The sequence below is a fragment of the Crassostrea angulata genome, unplaced genomic scaffold (genome assembly GCF_025612915.1).
Source record: "Crassostrea angulata isolate pt1a10 unplaced genomic scaffold, ASM2561291v2 HiC_scaffold_150, whole genome shotgun sequence".
NCBI lineage: Eukaryota > Metazoa > Mollusca > Bivalvia > Ostreida > Ostreidae > Magallana > Magallana angulata.
In genome coordinates this window covers 1-25,646 of record NW_026441705.1, presented here as the reverse complement: position 1 = coordinate 25,646, position 25,646 = coordinate 1, and the positions used below count along the sequence as shown (strand labels likewise).

At 38.4% G+C, this 25,646-nt stretch overlaps 10 protein-coding genes and 2 pseudogenes across 10 annotated transcripts; 3 read left to right on the top strand and 9 right to left on the bottom strand.

Annotated features, from left to right (window-relative positions):
- Positions 1-259: 259 nt before the first annotated feature.
- Positions 260-9,205, bottom strand: LOC128169583 (uncharacterized; annotated as a pseudogene).
- Positions 3,856-5,327, bottom strand: LOC128169577 (histone H1-delta-like). The gene is made up of 2 exons (XM_052835693.1): positions 4,767-5,327; positions 3,856-4,255 (listed from the first exon to the last, which is right to left on the bottom strand). The coding sequence occupies exons 1-2, from the start codon at positions 5,259-5,261 to the stop codon at positions 4,034-4,036; spliced, it is 717 nt and encodes a 238-aa protein (XP_052691653.1). The 5' UTR covers positions 5,262-5,327; the 3' UTR covers positions 3,856-4,033.
- Positions 6,175-7,054, bottom strand: LOC128169580 (histone H2A-like). The gene has a single exon (XM_052835696.1). It carries the CDS (start codon positions 6,997-6,999, stop codon positions 6,619-6,621), a length of 381 nt encoding a protein of 126 aa, XP_052691656.1. The 5' UTR covers positions 7,000-7,054; the 3' UTR covers positions 6,175-6,618.
- Positions 7,118-8,033, top strand: LOC128169581 (histone H2B-like). The gene has a single exon (XM_052835697.1). It carries the CDS (start codon positions 7,267-7,269, stop codon positions 7,636-7,638), a length of 372 nt encoding a protein of 123 aa, XP_052691657.1. The 5' UTR covers positions 7,118-7,266; the 3' UTR covers positions 7,639-8,033.
- Positions 9,206-9,694: 489 nt separating the features above from the next.
- LOC128169570 (histone H3) lies at positions 9,695-10,339 on the bottom strand. Its single transcript, XM_052835685.1, has one exon. The coding sequence runs from the start codon at positions 10,336-10,338 to the stop codon at positions 9,928-9,930; it is 411 nt and encodes a 136-aa protein (XP_052691645.1). The 5' UTR covers position 10,339; the 3' UTR covers positions 9,695-9,927.
- Positions 10,340-11,925: 1,586 nt separating this feature from the next.
- LOC128169568 (histone H1-delta-like) lies at positions 11,926-14,112 on the bottom strand. Its single transcript, XM_052835683.1, has 2 exons — positions 12,837-14,112; positions 11,926-12,325 (listed from the first exon to the last, which is right to left on the bottom strand). The coding sequence occupies exons 1-2, from the start codon at positions 13,329-13,331 to the stop codon at positions 12,104-12,106; spliced, it is 717 nt and encodes a 238-aa protein (XP_052691643.1). The 5' UTR covers positions 13,332-14,112; the 3' UTR covers positions 11,926-12,103.
- A 132-nt stretch (positions 14,113-14,244) lies between these two features.
- LOC128169571 (histone H2A-like) lies at positions 14,245-15,124 on the bottom strand. Its single transcript, XM_052835687.1, has one exon. It carries the CDS (start codon positions 15,067-15,069, stop codon positions 14,689-14,691), a length of 381 nt encoding a protein of 126 aa, XP_052691647.1. The 5' UTR covers positions 15,070-15,124; the 3' UTR covers positions 14,245-14,688.
- A 63-nt stretch (positions 15,125-15,187) lies between these two features.
- On the top strand, positions 15,188-16,103 carry LOC128169573 (histone H2B-like). Its single transcript, XM_052835689.1, has one exon. The coding sequence runs from the start codon at positions 15,337-15,339 to the stop codon at positions 15,706-15,708; it is 372 nt and encodes a 123-aa protein (XP_052691649.1). The 5' UTR covers positions 15,188-15,336; the 3' UTR covers positions 15,709-16,103.
- A 301-nt stretch (positions 16,104-16,404) lies between these two features.
- Positions 16,405-25,330, bottom strand: LOC128169575 (uncharacterized; annotated as a pseudogene).
- On the bottom strand, positions 20,000-22,045 carry LOC128169569 (histone H1-delta-like). The gene is made up of 2 exons (XM_052835684.1): positions 20,911-22,045; positions 20,000-20,399 (listed from the first exon to the last, which is right to left on the bottom strand). The coding sequence occupies exons 1-2, from the start codon at positions 21,403-21,405 to the stop codon at positions 20,178-20,180; spliced, it is 717 nt and encodes a 238-aa protein (XP_052691644.1). The 5' UTR covers positions 21,406-22,045; the 3' UTR covers positions 20,000-20,177.
- Positions 22,321-23,200, bottom strand: LOC128169572 (histone H2A-like). The gene has a single exon (XM_052835688.1). It carries the CDS (start codon positions 23,143-23,145, stop codon positions 22,765-22,767), a length of 381 nt encoding a protein of 126 aa, XP_052691648.1. The 5' UTR covers positions 23,146-23,200; the 3' UTR covers positions 22,321-22,764.
- LOC128169574 (histone H2B-like) lies at positions 23,264-24,179 on the top strand. The gene has a single exon (XM_052835690.1). It carries the CDS (start codon positions 23,413-23,415, stop codon positions 23,782-23,784), a length of 372 nt encoding a protein of 123 aa, XP_052691650.1. The 5' UTR covers positions 23,264-23,412; the 3' UTR covers positions 23,785-24,179.
- Positions 25,331-25,646: the final 316 nt, after the last annotated feature.

The following is a 25,646-nucleotide window of genomic DNA, read 5'->3' as shown; positions in this document are numbered from 1 at the left end:
ACATGGAAGATAATAAAAATACACTTCTGCAGTTTTCAATTAAAATTTCTGATTTCAATTACCTATTCTGTCATGTTTTAGACACTTACAAGAGAAATCAATGAGGGTTGGAGGATCAAATGACATGAATATATTTCTTTACATTATCATTAAATCTATGCGCAATATCTGACCTATTTAAATTTGAACAATAGTCATCTTCTGACATGTGAAATGTGGCTTACTTTAATATCATTCTTTGATTAGGCGAAGTGTAAAAGTGATTGTTCATAACTCATGTGACTTCCAACCACTCTTATTTCGAGTGCATGTGGCAGGGGAAATGAATGCTAACTCATTACTAATGACAGGTAAAAGTGTAGTATGTCTCACAGAGTTGTGTCGGTGTATTTCACAGCATTTGTGATAGAGGCATCTTTTCTAAAAGTTTGGTGGCCGTTAAAACGGCCGTTTGTTTGTTGTCAGTGCTGCAAGCACACAGGAGTGGCAGTTTAACCGCCGAATCCGTAGAGGGTGCGTCCCTGTCTCTTCAGAGCGTAGACAACGTCCATGGCTGTGACGGTCTTTCTCTTGGCATGCTCTGTGTATGTGACTGCATCACGGATGACGTTCTCGAGGAAGACTTTCAAGACACCACGGGTTTCCTCGTAGATGAGTCCAGAGATACGTTTAACTCCACCTCTACGTGCAAGACGACGGATGGCAGGCTTGGTGATACCCTGGATGTTGTCTCGAAGAACTTTCCTGTGACGCTTGGCGCCCCCCTTTCCAAGACCTTTTCCTCCTTTACCACGACCAGACATGTTTACGTTCAGTGAAGATGTACTGAGATGAACTTTGTTTCGCGATACCAAATTATATATAGCTTCAATTTACGACCCGTGAGAAGGCACCATACCTTGAAAAGTTCGGCAGCACAAACTAGGCGATTAGTAAAGTCAACGCTGATTGGCTAAGGTATAAACCCGCCTCGGGCCTTATCTGTTTTACATGGAATCCACATACACACATCTTACATATTTACTGTGTCGGTTTTCTTATCATAGTTTATACTTAATTTATATCATTAACTGTTACAAAATATTAAATATATATACATGTTTATATAAGTGTACTGCACACCTGTACAATTCATCGAAAAGAATTAAATTGGTAATAAATGAATGTGCAGTGTGTAAAAAGAAAAAAAAAAACCAAAACAAAACAAAACAAAAAAAAGAAAAAAAACCTGATCAACAGGAGGTATCAAATGGTATGAGGCAAAAGATATGGTCAGAGCCAGTAGCTAAAATCTAAGAGACATTAACTGATTTCACAAAATTAATGTAATTTATTCAAGAGACACAATAGGATTCCTGTATTCCTTCTCCATAAAGGAACATACTCCTATTTTAATAATAATTAGCAGATTGACCTTTAGGAACATCATGACTATGTTATAAATCCATAATATAAGAATGATAATGGTATTTACATTTTTGTTATGATTAAAGATATCTTCTTTCCTTTTTTTAATGTACACATTTGTGTTAGTTTGAGTTTTGCTCGCAGTGGGACAGTTACCATTTATAGCAATAGTTTTGACAGTTTGTGATATATCAATTCACTGTTTCTCATGTTGTCCATTTGTTAAGAAAGTTTCCACTGAAATATACCTGTATTTATTTTATCTATGGGATATATATGTGTGCGTGTGTTTATGCGAGCCATCTTACATATATTTATTATAGATGAATGCACGCTTATTCAATAATTAGAGTATCAATTGTGTGTAATGTGAAGGCATCTTTTCTAAAGGTTTTGGTGGCCGTGAAAACGGCCGTTTTGAGTTTGTCAAGAGACAAAAGAGAATCTAAGCTCTCTCGCCACGGATACGTCTGGCAAGCTGGATATCTTTGGGCATGATGGTGACTCTCTTGGCGTGGATAGCGCACAAGTTGGTGTCCTCAAAGAGTCCGACAAGGTAGGCTTCGCTGGCTTCCTGGAGAGCCATGACGGCTGAACTCTGGAAACGCAGGTCGGTCTTGAAGTCCTGAGCAATCTCACGGACCAGACGCTGGAATGGCAGTTTCCTGATCAGCAGCTCTGTGCTTTTCTGGTATCTCCTGATCTCACGAAGAGCGACGGTTCCTGGCCTGTATCTGTGGGGTTTCTTGACGCCACCAGTTGCTGGAGCGCTCTTACGGGCTGCCTTGGTGGCCAGTTGTTTACGTGGAGCTTTACCTCCAGTAGATTTTCTTGCGGTCTGCTTGGTACGTGCCATCTTCGACGAATGTCAAATGAATGAATGAGCCAGACGGTCCTCTGTATACACTTTATACCGAGTCGACGATTAACTGTCTGCTCTCCGATATCACAGCACCCCCACTAACGACAATCGCCATTGGTGATCTTGACCGAGAGAGGTGGTCAGCGATTAGTCGATAATAACCCGTTCCGATTGGCCAGGTGAAAAAATCATTTCGATCCGGCTTTTGCACAGAATTTGTGTACTCCGAAAAATATCGTCCGTGTACTTAGTGGAACAAAACTTTTATTCCAATTATAACTAAAACTTATTTGATTTACATAAAGTATTAAACACCATCTATATTCTACAGGATGTAATTGATACTTTAAAAAAGCAAAAACAAACTGATCAATTAAATAACAACCCATTAGAATATTGCACAACTTACATTCACTCAATATTTTAACCTATTGATTCTCTGGCATTAAAATGGGAATAGTATATGCTGAATGATCATCTGATATCTCAATTCAATTACAATAAACCCAGCATCATAACCCCCTCCCCCCCCCCCCCCTAATAAATAAATAAGTAAATAAAGATATAGATTTATCAAAGAGAAACATAAAAGATCTATAGTTCAGAAGATCTACGTCATATGCATTTATATGTTTTATCATTCATGATTTAGCTAAGTAACAAAAGAACTTACTTTTATAGTTTGATTTGCACAGAAATATCCAGGCATGTAAGTCCAAAACACTAGTTGTAATTGTAAATACAGACACAATGAGAGCCACTTGATTCTGGAAAGAGAGGGGAAAAAAATCTCAGGAAGACTGTATGTTTCAAAGTTCATCATGCAAACTATAAGGTGTAGATTTCAGTTTTTTGCTATCCTGTTCAGTGTCAAAGAAAGAAGAAAGAAAGAAAGAATAATGTAACCAGAGTAGAATCATAATAAAATAATGTTAAAAAAATGCATGTTTGTTCTCTCTCTCTCTCTCTCTCTCTCTCTCTCTCTCTCTCTCTCTCTCTCTCTCTCTCTCTCTCTCTCTCTCTCTCTCTCTCTCTCTCTCTCTCCGTATGTTTCCTTTCAATCAGAATTCAACATCACTAATCTTATGACAATGTGTATCAACCCACTTTCTAGTTAGTCTACAACATATATGAATGATGTACATTATTTGTTGTACTCATATCGCTTAGCCTTATGAATGTTGGATTTGAATAATGTAAATGCATGTATTTTTTTTTAGTGTATTCACTAAACAGACCTCAATCAATATCATGCAGTTTAAGTTGCAGGAGCAAAATAAAAAACAAAAAACACATTCATAGCTATGTTTGGTGTTTGTTTTTTCTCTCATCTCACCCCCCCCCCCCCCCCACCCATAATTTTTCTTTCAAATCTTCATTACTACTCCTGTAAAATTTTACTACTCGACTATTCATACTCTGGTCTGTAGCCGTGAACATTATGAAAAAAAGCATGCACCTTGCATTACAAACCCTTGCCATGTTACTCATTTACAATTTGCTTATATCTCCTTTTTAATATCTTATTTGTGAGTTTGTGAACCATACCATAGTCAGATATGAATTAATAATATGTAATAACACATTATCACAGAAAAACTAGAAGGGGCTTAATGTACCTGTATAAAGTGTATATGAATTCATTGTACTTGCATGTTTCTTTGCAACTTGCATTTGTAATTAAGACATCTTTTCGAAAAATATTGGTAGCCCTGAAAAGGGCTTTTGTTGAAGGTTTGCAATCTGCAATGATGCTATGATTGCTTATTTTTTAGCTGCTGTCTTCTTGGGAGTCTTGGCTTTCTTTGGCTTGGCTGCTGCTGCTTTTTTCGGAGTCTTGGCCTTCTTTGGCTTGGCTGCTGCCTTCTTAGGGGATTTGGCTGCCGTCTTCTTCTTGGGTGTCTTAACTTTCTTAGGTCCAGCTGCTTTCTTGGGGGACTTCTTCTTCTTCTCAGCAGTCTTTTTCTCCCCTGCCGCCTTCCTGGGCTTAAGGTATTCAATGTATAATGAAGGGATATTGAAGAATTTTGAATCATTTTAAACCAGTTAAATATGTATTGCTAAATAACAATGAAAGTGAAATAAACCAAATTCACATGACTGACAACATATAAGAAGCCGGTCATTTTGCACCTTAAAATTTTTTAAAGAGTTATCTCCCCTTGTTGAAAAAAAGAAAATTTTAATTTCGTCAAAATATCTGCGGTAAATGATTCATTTTATTTCATATTTTAATAAAGAAAAAGTTTATGCATGTATTAACCAAGAGAGTTTTAAAAATTTCAAGTTACTTTTTACAATATTATATTAAAACATACGTTTCCCATAGACTTCAATGCAAAATTCAATGTGTACTTAGTTGGACCATAATCAATATTTTGAAAATTCCTTTGGTGGAGAATTTTTATTTGATAACACCTTCAAAATGACATAATAATTAAGAATACCGGACCATTCATTAATTAGGTACAAAATGTGGTCGTTATACATCGAATACCTTAACAGCTGTGGCCTTCTTTGGTTTGGCTGCCTTGGGTTTGGTGACTTTCTTCGCCTTTGGTTTTTTCTCTGTCTTTGGCTTGTCTCCTAACTTGAAAGAGCCAGTGGCGCCTGTTCCTTTGGCTTGTTTCAGAGCGCCTTTCTTCACTCCGTTCTTGAGTGCCATTTTAAGGTGGACATTAATGGGGTTGACGTCGTTTCCCACTTTAAAGTTGGCCATAATGTACTTCAGAATGGCCTGTCTGGAAGATCCACCACGCTCTTTCAGGGATTCCAAGGCGGCCCTGATCATGTCGACGTACTTGGGGTGTGCTGCAGGTACCTTAGGCTTAGTAACCTTCTTCTTGACTGGGGTTGTGGTTGCTGTGTCTGCCATGGCTTCGGACGAAACGAAAACGCTGTACAATTCACTGCGAACTAATACGAGGAAATAGTGAAGTCTCACGCTCTCGCTGCTTTTGTTTACAGCGGGCGCGGACGTCCTCGAAAACATCCCTTAAAATCGAAGCGCATATGCATAGTAGAATCGATGTGTGTTTTGATGCCGATGTTTACATCCTTGCTGTGCCGTTTAATGAGTACCGATTGCAGCTATTTTATGAAAATCACATTGTGTGGATATATCCCCACCATATCATCTGCATATTTTACGTAAATTCTCCGCTAAAGGAACTCAAATGAAAGGAAAACGTAGGATAGAGTAGCAAATTCCAACTCCAAATGCCGATAAAGTCACGCAATGTCTTTAAAATTGATAATTATTCACAGAAAATTACATTTTTTTAACGTCCAACATACAGACATAAGTGTATTGTATATCGTCTATTGTGTAGAAGGCCCATACATATCTTCTTTTAAGTGAAATTCACACCAGGTCCATACACCCAGAAACACACGATACACAGAACAAGAGCAAGAGAGAATTATAAATTTTTAAAGTTGTCAGAAAGAAAAACAAATAAATAAAATAAAAAAAGAAAGAAAAAGTCGTCACTTTAATAATAATATCAAAATATTCAGTGGCAAAAGTCATAGGATTTTTTGAAAAATAAAGAAAATTGAATTACATTATCTACTTTACGCGAAGTGCGATGTACAGTATAGTACGTGCAAGAAAACGGCGTTATGTTAACAAATGCACATACAGTCAAAAAGCATATCAACATAAATATAGATATACTAAGGTAGTAGTTGATCATGAATTGGGAAAAAAAACGGGTGATGAATGACGTGAATAAATAATTAGTTCATTTGTGCAATCATGATAACATTGCCAAAACTGCGGTTTTCACGTGTGCACATCTTACTTAGACCTTAATTTGTAATGCGCAGACCATGCATACGTACGTGAATGTACATTCACCGTTTTGATATCAATTCAAATAGAAAAAGAATAATAATAATAATAAAATAACGCACAAATGATCTCCCCCATGAAACACTGTATAAAATCAGAATCGGATGTCGCAATTGTTCAAGTACATATCATTCTAACATTATGCATGCATTTATATCACTAGTTTAACCAATGAGCATGATCGAGATTTGAGCTCAAATTTTAATTTTTTCACACACTAATGTATTTTTGAGGGGTAACTGATATAAATTAAATTTGTGTTTAGCATTTGAGAGCGTTGGAACAACATCAAATTGGATATTAATTGAACATGAATAGAAATTTATGTAATAGGTTGACGGTGTGTGGCAATGCATTCAATAAACGTGTAATGGGTATCTGCATTGTATATGTGTGCTTAATTACATGCTATAGAGACATCTTTTCGAAAAATATGGGTGGCCGTGAAAACGGCCGTTTGGTACAGACAAGTCAAGTCGACAGGGCTGACTTTTTACTTGGCGGCTGGCTTCTGGGTCTTCTTGGGGAGGAGCACGGCCTGGATGTTGGGCAAAACACCACCCTGTGCGATGGTCACACCGGACAGAAGTTTGTTCAACTCCTCGTCGTTGCGGATAGCAAGCTGCAGATGACGGGGGATGATTCTGGTTTTCTTGTTGTCACGGGCTGCGTTGCCTGCCAACTCCAACACTTCAGCGGCCAAGTACTCAAGGACAGCGGCCAAATACACTGGGGCACCGGCTCCCACTCTCTCGGCGTAGTTGCCCTTCCTCAGCAGACGGTGGATACGACCAACGGGAAACTGTAGTCCGGCACGGGAAGATCGGCTCTTTGCCTTTCCCTTCACTTTGCCTCCTTTACCACGTCCTGACATTTTAGATTGGTGTGTGGGTTGGGCGCTGACAAAATTAAATCAACGAATAACACGCCATGCGCTGCGCCACTCTATTTAAACACTTCCAAGGATTGAGATGATCCACCAATCACAGCGCTCGTTTTAAACGCACCTCGGGCGTCCTGACCAATATGATGTTTACAAAGACGTCCGCAATTTACCTGTACGCTTCAATCCGCCTCGTGTTATATATAAATCTACCGAGAGCAATGCGCCATTCATAGTTTCAGTCTTCACACTGTAAACATGCCACCCAAAGTTGGATCTAAAGGTTCTAAGAAAGCTGCCACCAAGGCTAAGGCCCAGAGAACTGGGGACAAGAAGAAGCGCAGGAGGAGGAGGGAATCCTACGCTATCTACATCTACAAAGTCTTGAAACAGGTGCACCCTGACACTGGAGTTTCCAGCAAGGCCATGAGCATCATGAATTCTTTCGTCAATGACATCTTCGAGAGAATTGCCGCTGAGGCCTCCCGTCTGGCCCACTACAACAAACGCTCAACCATCACCAGCAGAGAAATCCAGACTGCAGTCCGCCTTCTCCTGCCAGGTGAATTGGCCAAGCATGCTGTCTCTGAAGGTACCAAAGCTGTTACCAAGTACACCAGCAGCAAGTAAACTGCAGGGATATGTAGTTGACATAACCAAACGGCCCTTTTCAGGGCCACACAATTTTTTCGAAAAGCTACCATCATTACAATACGCAGTTACTGGTACATTAAATTTGTGTTCAATAGTCATGATTGTTTCAAGACTATACATTCACTATCAAAATGAGTACCCATCTTCACAGAAACTGAAATTACAACAGGCTGTCACATCTAAGAATAAAAAAGTTCTGTCTCTATTACTGTACACCAATTACTTATTGATCTTCATTATTCAATATTATCGTACAATTTAAAATATCAAAACAGTGCAATCTACAATATGGTCATAAAATAATAGCTAAACATTATCAGTGTCTGCTTTTCAATCATGATTAAAGTCAATTTCACTGCCCTATATTTTAATAGTTTTAATCCTTTTCACCATAGCAATTTAATATCATTTCAACATGGAAGATAATAAAAATACACTTCTGCAGTTTTCAATTAAAATTTCTGATTTCAATTACCTATTCTGTCATGTTTTAGACACTTACAAGAGAAATCAATGAGGGTTGGAGGATCAAATGACATGAATATATTTCTTTACATTATCATTAAATCTATGCGCAATATCTGACCTATTTAAATTTGAACAATAGTCATCTTCTGACATGTGAAATGTGGCTTACTTTAATATCATTCTTTGATTAGGCGAAGTGTAAAAGTGATTGTTCATAACTCATGTGACTTCCAACCACTCTTATTTCGAGTGCATGTGGCAGGGGAAATGAATGCTAACTCATTACTAATGACAGGTAAAAGTGTAGTATGTCTCACAGAGTTGTGTCGGTGTATTTCACAGCATTTGTGATAGAGGCATCTTTTCTAAAAGTTTGGTGGCCGTTAAAACGGCCGTTTGTTTGTTGTCAGTGCTGCAAGCACACAGGAGTGGCAGTTTAACCGCCGAATCCGTAGAGGGTGCGTCCCTGTCTCTTCAGAGCGTAGACAACGTCCATGGCTGTGACGGTCTTTCTCTTGGCATGCTCTGTGTATGTGACTGCATCACGGATGACGTTCTCGAGGAAGACTTTCAAGACACCACGGGTTTCCTCGTAGATGAGTCCAGAGATACGTTTAACTCCACCTCTACGTGCAAGACGACGGATGGCAGGCTTGGTGATACCCTGGATGTTGTCTCGAAGAACTTTCCTGTGACGCTTGGCGCCCCCCTTTCCAAGACCTTTTCCTCCTTTACCACGACCAGACATGTTTACGTTCAGTGAAGATGTACTGAGATGAACTTTGTTTCGCGATACCAAATTATATATAGCTTCAATTTACGACCCGTGAGAAGGCACCATACCTTGAAAAGTTCGGCAGCACAAACTAGGCGATTAGTAAAGTCAACGCTGATTGGCTAAGGTATAAACCCGCCTCGGGCCTTATCTGTTTTACATGGAATCCACATACACACATCTTACATATTTACTGTGTCGGTTTTCTTATCATAGTTTATACTTAATTTATATCATTAACTGTTACAAAATATTAAATATATATACATGTTTATATAAGTGTACTGCACACCTGTACAATTCATCGAAAAGAATTAAATTGGTAATAAATGAATGTGCAGTGTGTAAAAAGAAAAAAAAAAACCAAAACAAAACAAAACAAAAAAAAGAAAAAAAACCTGATCAACAGGAGGTATCAAATGGTATGAGGCAAAAGATATGGTCAGAGCCAGTAGCTAAAATCTAAGAGACATTAACTGATTTCACAAAATTAATGTAATTTATTCAAGAGACACAATAGGATTCCTGTATTCCTTCTCCATAAAGGAACATACTCCTATTTTAATAATAATTAGCAGATTGACCTTTAGGAACATCATGACTATGTTATAAATCCATAATATAAGAATGATAATGGTATTTACATTTTTGTTATGATTAAAGATATCTTCTTTCCTTTTTTTAATGTACACATTTGTGTTAGTTTGAGTTTTGCTCGCAGTGGGACAGTTACCATTTATAGCAATAGTTTTGACAGTTTGTGATATATCAATTCACTGTTTCTCATGTTGTCCATTTGTTAAGAAAGTTTCCACTGAAATATACCTGTATTTATTTTATCTATGGGATATATATGTGTGCGTGTGTTTATGCGAGCCATCTTACATATATTTATTATAGATGAATGCACGCTTATTCAATAATTAGAGTATCAATTGTGTGTAATGTGAAGGCATCTTTTCTAAAGGTTTTGGTGGCCGTGAAAACGGCCGTTTTGAGTTTGTCAAGAGACAAAAGAGAATCTAAGCTCTCTCGCCACGGATACGTCTGGCAAGCTGGATATCTTTGGGCATGATGGTGACTCTCTTGGCGTGGATAGCGCACAAGTTGGTGTCCTCAAAGAGTCCGACAAGGTAGGCTTCGCTGGCTTCCTGGAGAGCCATGACGGCTGAACTCTGGAAACGCAGGTCGGTCTTGAAGTCCTGAGCAATCTCACGGACCAGACGCTGGAATGGCAGTTTCCTGATCAGCAGCTCTGTGCTTTTCTGGTATCTCCTGATCTCACGAAGAGCGACGGTTCCTGGCCTGTATCTGTGGGGTTTCTTGACGCCACCAGTTGCTGGAGCGCTCTTACGGGCTGCCTTGGTGGCCAGTTGTTTACGTGGAGCTTTACCTCCAGTAGATTTTCTTGCGGTCTGCTTGGTACGTGCCATCTTCGACGAATGTCAAATGAATGAATGAGCCAGACGGTCCTCTGTATACACTTTATACCGAGTCGACGATTAACTGTCTGCTCTCCGATATCACAGCACCCCCACTAACGACAATCGCCATTGGTGATCTTGACCGAGAGAGGTGGTCAGCGATTAGTCGATAATAACCCGTTCCGATTGGCCAGGTGAAAAAATCATTTCGATCCGGCTTTTGCACAGAATTTGTGTACTCCGAAAAATATCGTCCGTGTACTTAGTGGAACAAAACTTTTATTCCAATTATAACTAAAACTTATTTGATTTACATAAAGTATTAAACACCATCTATATTCTACAGGATGTAATTGATACTTTAAAAAAGCAAAAACAAACTGATCAATTAAATAACAACCCATTAGAATATTGCACAACTTACATTCACTCAATATTTTAACCTATTGATTCTCTGGCATTAAAATGGGAATAGTATATGCTGAATGATCATCTGATATCTCAATTCAATTACAATAAACCCAGCATCATAACCCCCTCCCCCCCCCCCCCTAATAAATAAATAAGTAAATAAAGATATAGATTTATCAAAGAGAAACATAAAAGATCTATAGTTCAGAAGATCTACGTCATATGCATTTATATGTTTTATCATTCATGATTTAGCTAAGTAACAAAAGAACTTACTTTTATAGTTTGATTTGCACAGAAATATCCAGGCATGTAAGTCCAAAACACTAGTTGTAATTGTAAATACAGACACAATGAGAGCCACTTGATTCTGGAAAGAGAGGGGAAAAAAATCTCAGGAAGACTGTATGTTTCAAAGTTCATCATGCAAACTATAAGGTGTAGATTTCAGTTTTTTGCTATCCTGTTCAGTGTCAAAGAAAGAAGAAAGAAAGAAAGAATAATGTAACCAGAGTAGAATCATAATAAAATAATGTTAAAAAAATGCATGTTTGTTCTCTCTCTCTCTCTCTCTCTCTCTCTCTCTCTCTCTCTCTCTCTTCTCTCTCTCTCTCTCTCTCTCTCTCTCTCTCTCTCTCTCCGTATGTTTCCTTTCAATCAGAATTCAACATCACTAATCTTATGACAATGTGTATCAACCCACTTTCTAGTTAGTCTACAACATATATGAATGATGTACATTATTTGTTGTACTCATATCGCTTAGCCTTATGAATGTTGGATTTGAATAATGTAAATGCATGTATTTTTTTTTAGTGTATTCACTAAACAGACCTCAATCAATATCATGCAGTTTAAGTTGCAGGAGCAAAATAAAAAACAAAAAACACATTCATAGCTATGTTTGGTGTTTGTTTTTTCTCTCATCTCACCCCCCCCCCCCCCCCCCCACCCATAATTTTTCTTTCAAATCTTCATTACTACTCCTGTAAAATTTTACTACTCGACTATTCATACTCTGGTCTGTAGCCGTGAACATTATGAAAAAAAGCATGCACCTTGCATTACAAACCCTTGCCATGTTACTCATTTACAATTTGCTTATATCTCCTTTTTAATATCTTATTTGTGAGTTTGTGAACCATACCATAGTCAGATATGAATTAATAATATGTAATAACACATTATCACAGAAAAACTAGAAGGGGCTTAATGTACCTGTATAAAGTGTATATGAATTCATTGTACTTGCATGTTTCTTTGCAACTTGCATTTGTAATTAAGACATCTTTTCGAAAAATATTGGTAGCCCTGAAAAGGGCTTTTGTTGAAGGTTTGCAATCTGCAATGATGCTATGATTGCTTATTTTTTAGCTGCTGTCTTCTTGGGAGTCTTGGCTTTCTTTGGCTTGGCTGCTGCTGCTTTTTTCGGAGTCTTGGCCTTCTTTGGCTTGGCTGCTGCCTTCTTAGGGGATTTGGCTGCCGTCTTCTTCTTGGGTGTCTTAACTTTCTTAGGTCCAGCTGCTTTCTTGGGGGACTTCTTCTTCTTCTCAGCAGTCTTTTTCTCCCCTGCCGCCTTCCTGGGCTTAAGGTATTCAATGTATAATGAAGGGATATTGAAGAATTTTGAATCATTTTAAACCAGTTAAATATGTATTGCTAAATAACAATGAAAGTGAAATAAACCAAATTCACATGACTGACAACATATAAGAAGCCGGTCATTTTGCACCTTAAAATTTTTTAAAGAGTTATCTCCCCTTGTTGAAAAAAAGAAAATTTTAATTTCGTCAAAATATCTGCGGTAAATGATTCATTTTATTTCATATTTTAATAAAGAAAAAGTTTATGCATGTATTAACCAAGAGAGTTTTAAAAATTTCAAGTTACTTTTTACAATATTATATTAAAACATACGTTTCCCATAGACTTCAATGCAAAATTCAATGTGTACTTAGTTGGACCATAATCAATATTTTGAAAATTCCTTTGGTGGAGAATTTTTATTTGATAACACCTTCAAAATGACATAATAATTAAGAATACCGGACCATTCATTAATTAGGTACAAAATGTGGTCGTTATACATCGAATACCTTAACAGCTGTGGCCTTCTTTGGTTTGGCTGCCTTGGGTTTGGTGACTTTCTTCGCCTTTGGTTTTTTCTCTGTCTTTGGCTTGTCTCCTAACTTGAAAGAGCCAGTGGCGCCTGTTCCTTTGGCTTGTTTCAGAGCGCCTTTCTTCACTCCGTTCTTGAGTGCCATTTTAAGGTGGACATTAATGGGGTTGACGTCGTTTCCCACTTTAAAGTTGGCCATAATGTACTTCAGAATGGCCTGTCTGGAAGATCCACCACGCTCTTTCAGGGATTCCAAGGCGGCCCTGATCATGTCGACGTACTTGGGGTGTGCTGCAGGTACCTTAGGCTTAGTAACCTTCTTCTTGACTGGGGTTGTGGTTGCTGTGTCTGCCATGGCTTCGGACGAAACGAAAACGCTGTACAATTCACTGCGAACTAATACGAGGAAATAGTGAAGTCTCACGCTCTCGCTGCTTTTGTTTACAGCGGGCGCGGACGTCCTCGAAAACATCCCTTAAAATCGAAGCGCATATGCATAGTAGAATCGATGTGTGTTTTGATGCCGATGTTTACATCCTTGCTGTGCCGTTTAATGAGTACCGATTGCAGCTATTTTATGAAAATCACATTGTGTGGATATATCCCCACCATATCATCTGCATATTTTACGTAAATTCTCCGCTAAAGGAACTCAAATGAAAGGAAAACGTAGGACAGAGTAGCAAATTCCAACTCCAAATGCCGATAAAGTCACGCAATGTCTTTAAAATTGATAATTATTCACAGAAAATTACATTTTTTTAACGTCCAACATACAGACATAAGTGTATTGTATATCGTCTATTGTGTAGAAGGCCCATACATATCTTCTTTTAAGTGAAATTCACACCAGGTCCATACACCCAGAAACACACGATACACAGAACAAGAGCAAGAGAGAATTATAAATTTTTAAAGTTGTCAGAAAGAAAAACAAATAAATAAAATAAAAAAAGAAAGAAAAAGTCGTCACTTTAATAATAATATCAAAATATTCAGTGGCAAAAGTCATAGGATTTTTTGAAAAATAAAGAAAATTGAATTACATTATCTACTTTACGCGAAGTGCGATGTACAGTATAGTACGTGCAAGAAAACGGCGTTATGTTAACAAATGCACATACAGTCAAAAAGCATATCAACATAAATATAGATATACTAAGGTAGTAGTTGATCATGAATTGGGAAAAAAAACGGGTGATGAATGACGTGAATAAATAATTAGTTCATTTGTGCAATCATGATAACATTGCCAAAACTGCGGTTTTCACGTGTGCACATCTTACTTAGACCTTAATTTGTAATGCGCAGACCATGCATACGTACGTGAATGTACATTCACCGTTTTGATATCAATTCAAATAGAAAAAGAATAATAATAATAATAAAATAACGCACAAATGATCTCCCCCATGAAACACTGTATAAAATCAGAATCGGATGTCGCAATTGTTCAAGTACATATCATTCTAACATTATGCATGCATTTATATCACTAGTTTAACCAATGAGCATGATCGAGATTTGAGCTCAAATTTTAATTTTTTCACACACTAATGTATTTTTGAGGGGTAACTGATATAAATTAAATTTGTGTTTAGCATTTGAGAGCGTTGGAACAACATCAAATTGGATATTAATTGAACATGAATAGAAATTTATGTAATAGGTTGACGGTGTGTGGCAATGCATTCAATAAACGTGTAATGGGTATCTGCATTGTATATGTGTGCTTAATTACATGCTATAGAGACATCTTTTCGAAAAATATGGGTGGCCGTGAAAACGGCCGTTTGGTACAGACAAGTCAAGTCGACAGGGCTGACTTTTTACTTGGCGGCTGGCTTCTGGGTCTTCTTGGGGAGGAGCACGGCCTGGATGTTGGGCAAAACACCACCCTGTGCGATGGTCACACCGGACAGAAGTTTGTTCAACTCCTCGTCGTTGCGGATAGCAAGCTGCAGATGACGGGGGATGATTCTGGTTTTCTTGTTGTCACGGGCTGCGTTGCCTGCCAACTCCAACACTTCAGCGGCCAAGTACTCAAGGACAGCGGCCAAATACACTGGGGCACCGGCTCCCACTCTCTCGGCGTAGTTGCCCTTCCTCAGCAGACGGTGGATACGACCAACGGGAAACTGTAGTCCGGCACGGGAAGATCGGCTCTTTGCCTTTCCCTTCACTTTGCCTCCTTTACCACGTCCTGACATTTTAGATTGGTGTGTGGGTTGGGCGCTGACAAAATTAAATCAACGAATAACACGCCATGCGCTGCGCCACTCTATTTAAACACTTCCAAGGATTGAGATGATCCACCAATCACAGCGCTCGTTTTAAACGCACCTCGGGCGTCCTGACCAATATGATGTTTACAAAGACGTCCGCAATTTACCTGTACGCTTCAATCCGCCTCGTGTTATATATAAATCTACCGAGAGCAATGCGCCATTCATAGTTTCAGTCTTCACACTGTAAACATGCCACCCAAAGTTGGATCTAAAGGTTCTAAGAAAGCTGCCACCAAGGCTAAGGCCCAGAGAACTGGGGACAAGAAGAAGCGCAGGAGGAGGAGGGAATCCTACGCTATCTACATCTACAAAGTCTTGAAACAGGTGCACCCTGACACTGGAGTTTCCAGCAAGGCCATGAGCATCATGAATTCTTTCGTCAATGACATCTTCGAGAGAATTGCCGCTGAGGCCTCCCGTCTGGCCCACTACAACAAACGCTCAACCATCACCAGCAGAGAAATCCAGACTGCAGTCCGCCTTCTCCTGCCAGGTGAATTGGCCAAGCATGCTGTCTCTGAAGGTACCAAAGCTGTTACCAAGTACACCAGCAGCAAGTAAACTGCAGGGATATGTAGTTGACATAACCAAACGGCCCTTTTCAGGGCCACACAATTTTTTCGAAAAGCTACCATCATTACAATACGCAGTTACTGGTACATTAAATTTGTGTTCAATAGTCATGATTGTTTCAAGACTATACATTCACTATCAAAATGAGTACCCATCTTCACAGAAACTGAAATTACAACAGGCTGTCACATCTAAGAATAAAAAAGTTCTGTCTCTATTACTGTACACCAATTACTTATTGATCTTCATTATTCAATATTATCGTACAATTTAAAATATCAAAACAGTGCAATCTACAATATGGTCATAAAATAATAGCTAAACATTATCAGTGTCTGCTTTTCAATCATGATTAAAGTCAATTTCACTGCCCTATATTTTAATAGTTTTAATCCTTTTCACCATAGCAATTTAATATCATTTCAACATGGAAGATAATAAAAATACACTTCTGCAGTTTTCAATTAAAATTTCTGATTTCAATTACCTATTCTGTCATGTTTTAGACACTTACAAGAGAAATCAATGAGGGTTGGAGGATCAAATGACATGAATATATTTCTTTACATTATCATTAAATCTATGCGCAATATCTGACCTATTTAAATTTGAACAATAGTCATCTTCTGACATGTGAAATGTGGCTTACTTTAATATCATTCTTTGATTAGGCGAAGTGTAAAAGTGATTGTTCATAACTCATGTGACTTCCAACCACTCTTATTTCGAGTGCATGTGGCAGGGGAAATGAATGCTAACTCATTACTAATGACAGGTAAAAGTGTAGTATGTCTCACAGAGTTGTGTCGGTGTATTTCACAGCATTTGTGATAGAGGCATCTTTTCTAAAAGTTTGGTGGCCGTTAAAACGGCCGTTTGTTTGTTGTCAGTGCTGCAAGCACACAGGAGTGGCAGTTTAACCGCCGAATCCGTAGAGGGTGCGTCCCTGTCTCTTCAGAGCGTAGACAACGTCCATGGCTGTGACGGTCTTTCTCTTGGCATGCTCTGTGTATGTGACTGCATCACGGATGACGTTCTCGAGGAAGACTTTCAAGACACCACGGGTTTCCTCGTAGATGAGTCCAGAGATACGTTTAACTCCACCTCTACGTGCAAGACGACGGATGGCAGGCTTGGTGATACCCTGGATGTTGTCTCGAAGAACTTTCCTGTGACGCTTGGCGCCCCCCTTTCCAAGACCTTTTCCTCCTTTACCACGACCAGACATGTTTACGTTCAGTGAAGATGTACTGAGATGAACTTTGTTTCGCGATACCAAATTATATATAGCTTCAATTTACGACCCGTGAGAAGGCACCATACCTTGAAAAGTTCGGCAGCACAAACTAGGCGATTAGTAAAGTCAACGCTGATTGGCTAAGGTATAAACCCGCCTCGGGCCTTATCTGTTTTACATGGAATCCACATACACACATCTTACATATTTACTGTGTCGGTTTTCTTATCATAGTTTATACTTAATTTATATCATTAACTGTTACAAAATATTAAATATATATACATGTTTATATAAGTGTACTGCACACCTGTACAATTCATCGAAAAGAATTAAATTGGTAATAAATGAATGTGCAGTGTGTAAAAAGAAAAAAAAAAACCAAAACAAAACAAAACAAAAAAAAGAAAAAAAACCTGATCAACAGGAGGTATCAAATGGTATGAGGCAAAAGATATGGTCAGAGCCAGTAGCTAAAATCTAAGAGACATTAACTGATTTCACAAAATTAATGTAATTTATTCAAGAGACACAATAGGATTCCTGTATTCCTTCTCCATAAAGGAACATACTCCTATTTTAATAATAATTAGCAGATTGACCTTTAGGAACATCATGACTATGTTATAAATCCATAATATAAGAATGATAATGGTATTTACATTTTTGTTATGATTAAAGATATCTTCTTTCCTTTTTTTAATGTACACATTTGTGTTAGTTTGAGTTTTGCTCGCAGTGGGACAGTTACCATTTATAGCAATAGTTTTGACAGTTTGTGATATATCAATTCACTGTTTCTCATGTTGTCCATTTGTTAAGAAAGTTTCCACTGAAATATACCTGTATTTATTTTATCTATGGGATATATATGTGTGCGTGTGTTTATGCGAGCCATCTTACATATATTTATTATAGATGAATGCACGCTTATTCAATAATTAGAGTATCAATTGTGTGTAATGTGAAGGCATCTTTTCTAAAGGTTTTGGTGGCCGTGAAAACGGCCGTTTTGAGTTTGTCAAGAGACAAAAGAGAATCTAAGCTCTCTCGCCACGGATACGTCTGGCAAGCTGGATATCTTTGGGCATGATGGTGACTCTCTTGGCGTGGATAGCGCACAAGTTGGTGTCCTCAAAGAGTCCGACAAGGTAGGCTTCGCTGGCTTCCTGGAGAGCCATGACGGCTGAACTCTGGAAACGCAGGTCGGTCTTGAAGTCCTGAGCAATCTCACGGACCAGACGCTGGAATGGCAGTTTCCTGATCAGCAGCTCTGTGCTTTTCTGGTATCTCCTGATCTCACGAAGAGCGACGGTTCCTGGCCTGTATCTGTGGGGTTTCTTGACGCCACCAGTTGCTGGAGCGCTCTTACGGGCTGCCTTGGTGGCCAGTTGTTTACGTGGAGCTTTACCTCCAGTAGATTTTCTTGCGGTCTGCTTGGTACGTGCCATCTTCGACGAATGTCAAATGAATGAATGAGCCAGACGGTCCTCTGTATACACTTTATACCGAGTCGACGATTAACTGTCTGCTCTCCGATATCACAGCACCCCCACTAACGACAATCGCCATTGGTGATCTTGACCGAGAGAGGTGGTCAGCGATTAGTCGATAATAACCCGTTCCGATTGGCCAGGTGAAAAAATCATTTCGATCCGGCTTTTGCACAGAATTTGTGTACTCCGAAAAATATCGTCCGTGTACTTAGTGGAACAAAACTTTTATTCCAATTATAACTAAAACTTATTTGATTTACATAAAGTATTAAACACCATCTATATTCTACAGGATGTAATTGATACTTTAAAAAAGCAAAAACAAACTGATCAATTAAATAACAACCCATTAGAATATTGCACAACTTACATTCACTCAATATTTTAACCTATTGATTCTCTGGCATTAAAATGGGAATAGTATATGCTGAATGATCATCTGATATCTCAATTCAATTACAATAAACCCAGCATCATAACCCCCTCCCCCCCCCCCCCCTAATAAATAAATAAGTAAATAAAGATATAGATTTATCAAAGAGAAACATAAAAGATCTATAGTTCAGAAGATCTACGTCATATGCATTTATATGTTTTATCATTCATGATTTAGCTAAGTAACAAAAGAACTTACTTTTATAGTTTGATTTGCACAGAAATATCCAGGCATGTAAGTCCAAAACACTAGTTGTAATTGTAAATACAGACACAATGAGAGCCACTTGATTCTGGAAAGAGAGGGGAAAAAAATCTCAGGAAGACTGTATGTTTCAAAGTTCATCATGCAAACTATAAGGTGTAGATTTCAGTTTTTTGCTATCCTGTTCAGTGTCAAAGAAAGAAGAAAGAAAGAAAGAATAATGTAACCAGAGTAGAATCATAATAAAATAATGTTAAAAAAATGCATGTTTGTTCTCTCTCTCTCTCTCTCTCTCTCTCTCTCTCTCTCTCTCTCTTCTCTCTCTCTCTCTCTCTCTCTCTCTCTCTCTCTCTCTCTCTCCGTATGTTTCCTTTCAATCAGAATTCAACATCACTAATCTTATGACAATGTGTATCAACCCACTTTCTAGTTAGTCTACAACATATATGAATGATGTACATTATTTGTTGTACTCATATCGCTTAGCCTTATGAATGTTGGATTTGAATAATGTAAATGCATGTATTTTTTTTTAGTGTATTCACTAAACAGACCTCAATCAATATCATGCAGTTTAAGTTGCAGGAGCAAAATAAAAAACAAAAAACACATTCATAGCTATGTTTGGTGTTTGTTTTTTCTCTCATCTCACCCCCCCCCCCCCCCCCCCCACCCATAATTTTTCTTTCAAATCTTCATTACTACTCCTGTAAAATTTTACTACTCGACTATTCATACTCTGGTCTGTAGCCGTGAACATTATGAAAAAAAGCATGCACCTTGCATTACAAACCCTTGCCATGTTACTCATTTACAATTTGCTTATATCTCCTTTTTAATATCTTATTTGTGAGTTTGTGAACCATACCATAGTCAGATATGAATTAATAATATGTAATAACACATTATCACAGAAAAACTAGAAGGGGCTTAATGTACCTGTATAAAGTGTATATGAATTCATTGTACTTGCATGTTTCTTTGCAACTTGCATTTGTAATTAAGACATCTTTTCGAAAAATATTGGTAGCCCTGAAAAGGGCTTTTGTTGAAGGTTTGCAATCTGCAATGATGCTATGATTGCTTATTTTTTAGCTGCTGTCTTCTTGGGAGTCTTGGCTTTCTTTGGCTTGGCTGCTGCTGCTTTTTTCGGAGTCTTGGCCTTCTTTGGCTTGGCTGCTGCCTTCTTAGGGGATTTGGCTGCCGTCTTCTTCTTGGGTGTCTTAACTTTCTTAGGTCCAGCTGCTTTCTTGGGGGACTTCTTCTTCTTCTCAGCAGTCTTTTTCTCCCCTGCCGCCTTCCTGGGCTTAAGGTATTCAATGTATAATGAAGGGATATTGAAGAATTTTGAATCATTTTAAACCAGTTAAATATGTATTGCTAAATAACAATGAAAGTGAAATAAACCAAATTCACATGACTGACAACATATAAGAAGCCGGTCATTTTGCACCTTAAAATTTTTTAAAGAGTTATCTCCCCTTGTTGAAAAAAAGAAAATTTTAATTTCGTCAAAATATCTGCGGTAAATGATTCATTTTATTTCATATTTTAATAAAGAAAAAGTTTATGCATGTATTAACCAAGAGAGTTTTAAAAATTTCAAGTTACTTTTTACAATATTATATTAAAACATACGTTTCCCATAGACTTCAATGCAAAATTCAATGTGTACTTAGTTGGACCATAATCAATATTTTGAAAATTCCTTTGGTGGAGAATTTTTATTTGATAACACCTTCAAAATGACATAATAATTAAGAATACCGGACCATTCATTAATTAGGTACAAAATGTGGTCGTTATACATCGAATACCTTAACAGCTGTGGCCTTCTTTGGTTTGGCTGCCTTGGGTTTGGTGACTTTCTTCGCCTTTGGTTTTTTCTCTGTCTTTGGCTTGTCTCCTAACTTGAAAGAGCCAGTGGCGCCTGTTCCTTTGGCTTGTTTCAGAGCGCCTTTCTTCACTCCGTTCTTGAGTGCCATTTTAAGGTGGACATTAATGGGGTTGACGTCGTTTCCCACTTTAAAGTTGGCCATAATGTACTTCAGAATGGCCTGTCTGGAAGATCCACCACGCTCTTTCAGGGATTCCAAGGCGGCCCTGATCATGTCGACGTACTTGGGGTGTGCTGCAGGTACCTTAGGCTTAGTAACCTTCTTCTTGACTGGGGTTGTGGTTGCTGTGTCTGCCATGGCTTCGGACGAAACGAAAACGCTGTACAATTCACTGCGAACTAATACGAGGAAATAGTGAAGTCTCACGCTCTCGCTGCTTTTGTTTACAGCGGGCGCGGACGTCCTCGAAAACATCCCTTAAAATCGAAGCGCATATGCATAGTAGAATCGATGTGTGTTTTGATGCCGATGTTTACATCCTTGCTGTGCCGTTTAATGAGTACCGATTGCAGCTATTTTATGAAAATCACATTGTGTGGATATATCCCCACCATATCATCTGCATATTTTACGTAAATTCTCCGCTAAAGGAACTCAAATGAAAGGAAAACGTAGGACAGAGTAGCAAATTCCAACTCCAAATGCCGATAAAGTCACGCAATGTCTTTAAAATTGATAATTATTCACAGAAAATTACATTTTTTTAACGTCCAACATACAGACATAAGTGTATTGTATATCGTCTATTGTGTAGAAGGCCCATACATATCTTCTTTTAAGTGAAATTCACACCAGGTCCATACACCCAGAAACACACGATACACAGAACAAGAGCAAGAGAGAATTATAAATTTTTAAAGTTGTCAGAAAGAAAAACAAATAAATAAAATAAAAAAAGAAAGAAAAAGTCGTCACTTTAATAATAATATCAAAATATTCAGTGGCAAAAGTCATAGGATTTTTTGAAAAATAAAGAAAATTGAATTACATTATCTACTTTACGCGAAGTGCGATGTACAGTATAGTACGTGCAAGAAAACGGCGTTATGTTAACAAATGCACATACAGTCAAAAAGCATATCAACATAAATATAGATATACTAAGGTAGTAGTTGATCATGAATTGGGAAAAAAAAACGGGTGATGAATGACGTGAATAAATAATTAGTTCATTTGTGCAATCATGATAACATTGCCAAAACTGCGGTTTTCACGTGTGCACATCTTACTTAGACCTTAATTTGTAATGCGCAGGACCATGCATACGTACGTGAATGTACATTCACCGTTTTGATATCAATTCAAATAGAAAAAGAATAATAATAATAATAAAATAACGCACAAATGATCTCCCCCATGAAACACTGTATAAAATCAGAATCGGATGTCGCAATTGTTCAAGTACATATCATTCTAACATTATGCATGCATTTATATCACTAGTTTAACCAATGAGCATGATCGAGATTTGAGCTCAAATTTTAATTTTTTCACACACTAATGTATTTTTGAGGGGTAACTGATATAAATTAAATTTGTGTTTAGCATTTGAGAGCGTTGGAACAACATCAAATTGGATATTAATTGAACATGAATAGAAATTTATGTAATAGGTTGACGGTGTGTGGCAATGCATTCAATAAACGTGTAATGGGTATCTGCATTGTATATGTGTGCTTAATTACATGCTATAGAGACATCTTTTCGAAAAATATGGGTGGCCGTGAAAACGGCCGTTTGGTACAGACAAGTCAAGTCGACAGGGCTGACTTTTTACTTGGCGGCTGGCTTCTGGGTCTTCTTGGGGAGGAGCACGGCCTGGATGTTGGGCAAAACACCACCCTGTGCGATGGTCACACCGGACAGAAGTTTGTTCAACTCCTCGTCGTTGCGGATAGCAAGCTGCAGATGACGGGGGATGATTCTGGTTTTCTTGTTGTCACGGGCTGCGTTGCCTGCCAACTCCAACACTTCAGCGGCCAAGTACTCAAGGACAGCGGCCAAATACACTGGGGCACCGGCTCCCACTCTCTCGGCGTAGTTGCCCTTCCTCAGCAGACGGTGGATACGACCAACGGGAAACTGTAGTCCGGCACGGGAAGATCGGCTCTTTGCCTTTCCCTTCACTTTGCCTCCTTTACCACGTCCTGACATTTTAGATTGGTGTGTGGGTTGGGCGCTGACAAAATTAAATCAACGAATAACACGCCATGCGCTGCGCCACTCTATTTAAACACTTCCAAGGATTGAGATGATCCACCAATCACAGCGCTCGTTTTAAACGCACCTCGGGCGTCCTGACCAATATGATGTTTACAAAGACGTCCGCAATTTACCTGTACGCTTCAATCCGCCTCGTGTTATATATAAATCTACCGAGAGCAATGCGCCATTCATAGTTTCAGTCTTCACACTGTAAACATGCCACCCAAAGTTGGATCTAAAGGTTCTAAGAAAGCTGCCACCAAGGCTAAGGCCCAGAGAACTGGGGACAAGAAGAAGCGCAGGAGGAGGAGGGAATCCTACGCTATCTACATCTACAAAGTCTTGAAACAGGTGCACCCTGACACTGGAGTTTCCAGCAAGGCCATGAGCATCATGAATTCTTTCGTCAATGACATCTTCGAGAGAATTGCCGCTGAGGCCTCCCGTCTGGCCCACTACAACAAACGCTCAACCATCACCAGCAGAGAAATCCAGACTGCAGTCCGCCTTCTCCTGCCAGGTGAATTGGCCAAGCATGCTGTCTCTGAAGGTACCAAAGCTGTTACCAAGTACACCAGCAGCAAGTAAACTGCAGGGATATGTAGTTGACATAACCAAACGGCCCTTTTCAGGGCCACACAATTTTTTCGAAAAGCTACCATCATTACAATACGCAGTTACTGGTACATTAAATTTGTGTTCAATAGTCATGATTGTTTCAAGACTATACATTCACTATCAAAATGAGTACCCATCTTCACAGAAACTGAAATTACAACAGGCTGTCACATCTAAGAATAAAAAAGTTCTGTCTCTATTACTGTACACCAATTACTTATTGATCTTCATTATTCAATATTATCGTACAATTTAAAATATCAAAACAGTGCAATCTACAATATGGTCATAAAATAATAGCTAAACATTATCAGTGTCTGCTTTTCAATCATGATTAAAGTCAATTTCACTGCCCTATATTTTAATAGTTTTAATCCTTTTCACCATAGCAATTTAATATCATTTCAACATGGAAGATAATAAAAATACACTTCTGCAGTTTTCAATTAAAATTTCTGATTTCAATTACCTATTCTGTCATGTTTTAGACACTTACAAGAGAAATCAATGAGGGTTGGAGGATCAAATGACATGAATATATTTCTTTACATTATCATTAAATCTATGCGCAATATCTGACCTATTTAAATTTGAACAATAGTCATCTTCTGACATGTGAAATGTGGCTTACTTTAATATCATTCTTTGATTAGGCGAAGTGTAAAAGTTGATTGTTCATAACTCATGTGACTTCCAACCACTCTTATTTCGAGTGCATGTGGCAGGGGAAATGAATGCTAACTCATTACTAATGACAGGTAAAAGTGTAGTATGTCTCACAGAGTTGTGTCGGTGTATTTCACAGCATTTGTGATAGAGGCATCTTTTCTAAAAGTTTGGTGGCCGTTAAAACGGCCGTTTGTTTGTTGTCAGTGCTGCAAGCACACAGGAGTGGCAGTTTAACCGCCGAATCCGTAGAGGGTGCGTCCCTGTCTCTTCAGAGCGTAGACAACGTCCATGGCTGTGACGGTCTTTCTCTTGGCATGCTCTGTGTATGTGACTGCATCACGGATGACGTTCTCGAGGAAGACTTTCAAGACACCACGGGTTTCCTCGTAGATGAGTCCAGAGATACGTTTAACTCCACCTCTACGTGCAAGACGACGGATGGCAGGCTTGGTGATACCCTGGATGTTGTCTCGAAGAACTTTCCTGTGACGCTTGGCGCCCCCCTTTCCAAGACCTTTTCCTCCTTTACCACGACCAGACATGTTTACGTTCAGTGAAGATGTACTGAGATGAACTTTGTTTCGCGATACCAAATTATATATAGCTTCAATTTACGACCCGTGAGAAGGCACCATACCTTGAAAAGTTCGGCAGCACAAACTAGGCGATTAGTAAAGTCAACGCTGATTGGCTAAGGTATAAACCCGCCTCGGGCCTTATCTGTTTTACATGGAATCCACATACACACATCTTACATATTTACTGTGTCGGTTTTCTTATCATAGTTTATACTTAATTTATATCATTAACTGTTACAAAATATTAAATATATATACATGTTTATATAAGTGTACTGCACACCTGTACAATTCATCGAAAAGAATTAAATTGGTAATAAATGAATGTGCAGTGTGTAAAAAGAAAAAAAAAAAACCAAAACAAAACAAAACAAAAAAAAGAAAAAAAACCTGATCAACAGGAGGTATCAAATGGTATGAGGCAAAAGATATGGTCAGAGCCAGTAGCTAAAATCTAAGAGACATTAACTGATTTCACAAAATTAATGTAATTTATTCAAGAGACACAATAGGATTCCTGTATTCCTTCTCCATAAAGGAACATACTCCTATTTTAATAATAATTAGCAGATTGACCTTTAGGAA

Excerpts from the sequence above, each read along its gene's own strand:
- LOC128169581 (XM_052835697.1), top strand. The coding sequence starts at position 7,267 with ATGCCACCCAAAGTTGGATCTAAAGGTTCTAAGAAAGCTGCCACCAAG.
- LOC128169573 (XM_052835689.1), top strand. The coding sequence starts at position 15,337 with ATGCCACCCAAAGTTGGATCTAAAGGTTCTAAGAAAGCTGCCACCAAG.
- LOC128169577 (XM_052835693.1), bottom strand. The coding sequence starts at position 5,261 with ATGTTTTCGAGGACGTCCGCGCCCGCTGTAAACAAAAGCAGCGAGAGC. Across the intron at positions 4,256-4,766 it reads AGAAGGCCACAGCTGTTAAG|CCCAGGAAGGCGGCAGGGGA; the intron begins GTATTCGATGTA and ends GAATACCTTAAG.
- LOC128169568 (XM_052835683.1), bottom strand. The coding sequence starts at position 13,331 with ATGTTTTCGAGGACGTCCGCGCCCGCTGTAAACAAAAGCAGCGAGAGC. Across the intron at positions 12,326-12,836 it reads AGAAGGCCACAGCTGTTAAG|CCCAGGAAGGCGGCAGGGGA; the intron begins GTATTCGATGTA and ends GAATACCTTAAG.
- LOC128169572 (XM_052835688.1), bottom strand. The coding sequence starts at position 23,145 with ATGTCAGGACGTGGTAAAGGAGGCAAAGTGAAGGGAAAGGCAAAGAGC.
- LOC128169571 (XM_052835687.1), bottom strand. The coding sequence starts at position 15,069 with ATGTCAGGACGTGGTAAAGGAGGCAAAGTGAAGGGAAAGGCAAAGAGC.
- LOC128169580 (XM_052835696.1), bottom strand. The coding sequence starts at position 6,999 with ATGTCAGGACGTGGTAAAGGAGGCAAAGTGAAGGGAAAGGCAAAGAGC.
- LOC128169574 (XM_052835690.1), top strand. The coding sequence starts at position 23,413 with ATGCCACCCAAAGTTGGATCTAAAGGTTCTAAGAAAGCTGCCACCAAG.
- LOC128169570 (XM_052835685.1), bottom strand. The coding sequence starts at position 10,338 with ATGGCACGTACCAAGCAGACCGCAAGAAAATCTACTGGAGGTAAAGCT.
- LOC128169569 (XM_052835684.1), bottom strand. The coding sequence starts at position 21,405 with ATGTTTTCGAGGACGTCCGCGCCCGCTGTAAACAAAAGCAGCGAGAGC. Across the intron at positions 20,400-20,910 it reads AGAAGGCCACAGCTGTTAAG|CCCAGGAAGGCGGCAGGGGA; the intron begins GTATTCGATGTA and ends GAATACCTTAAG.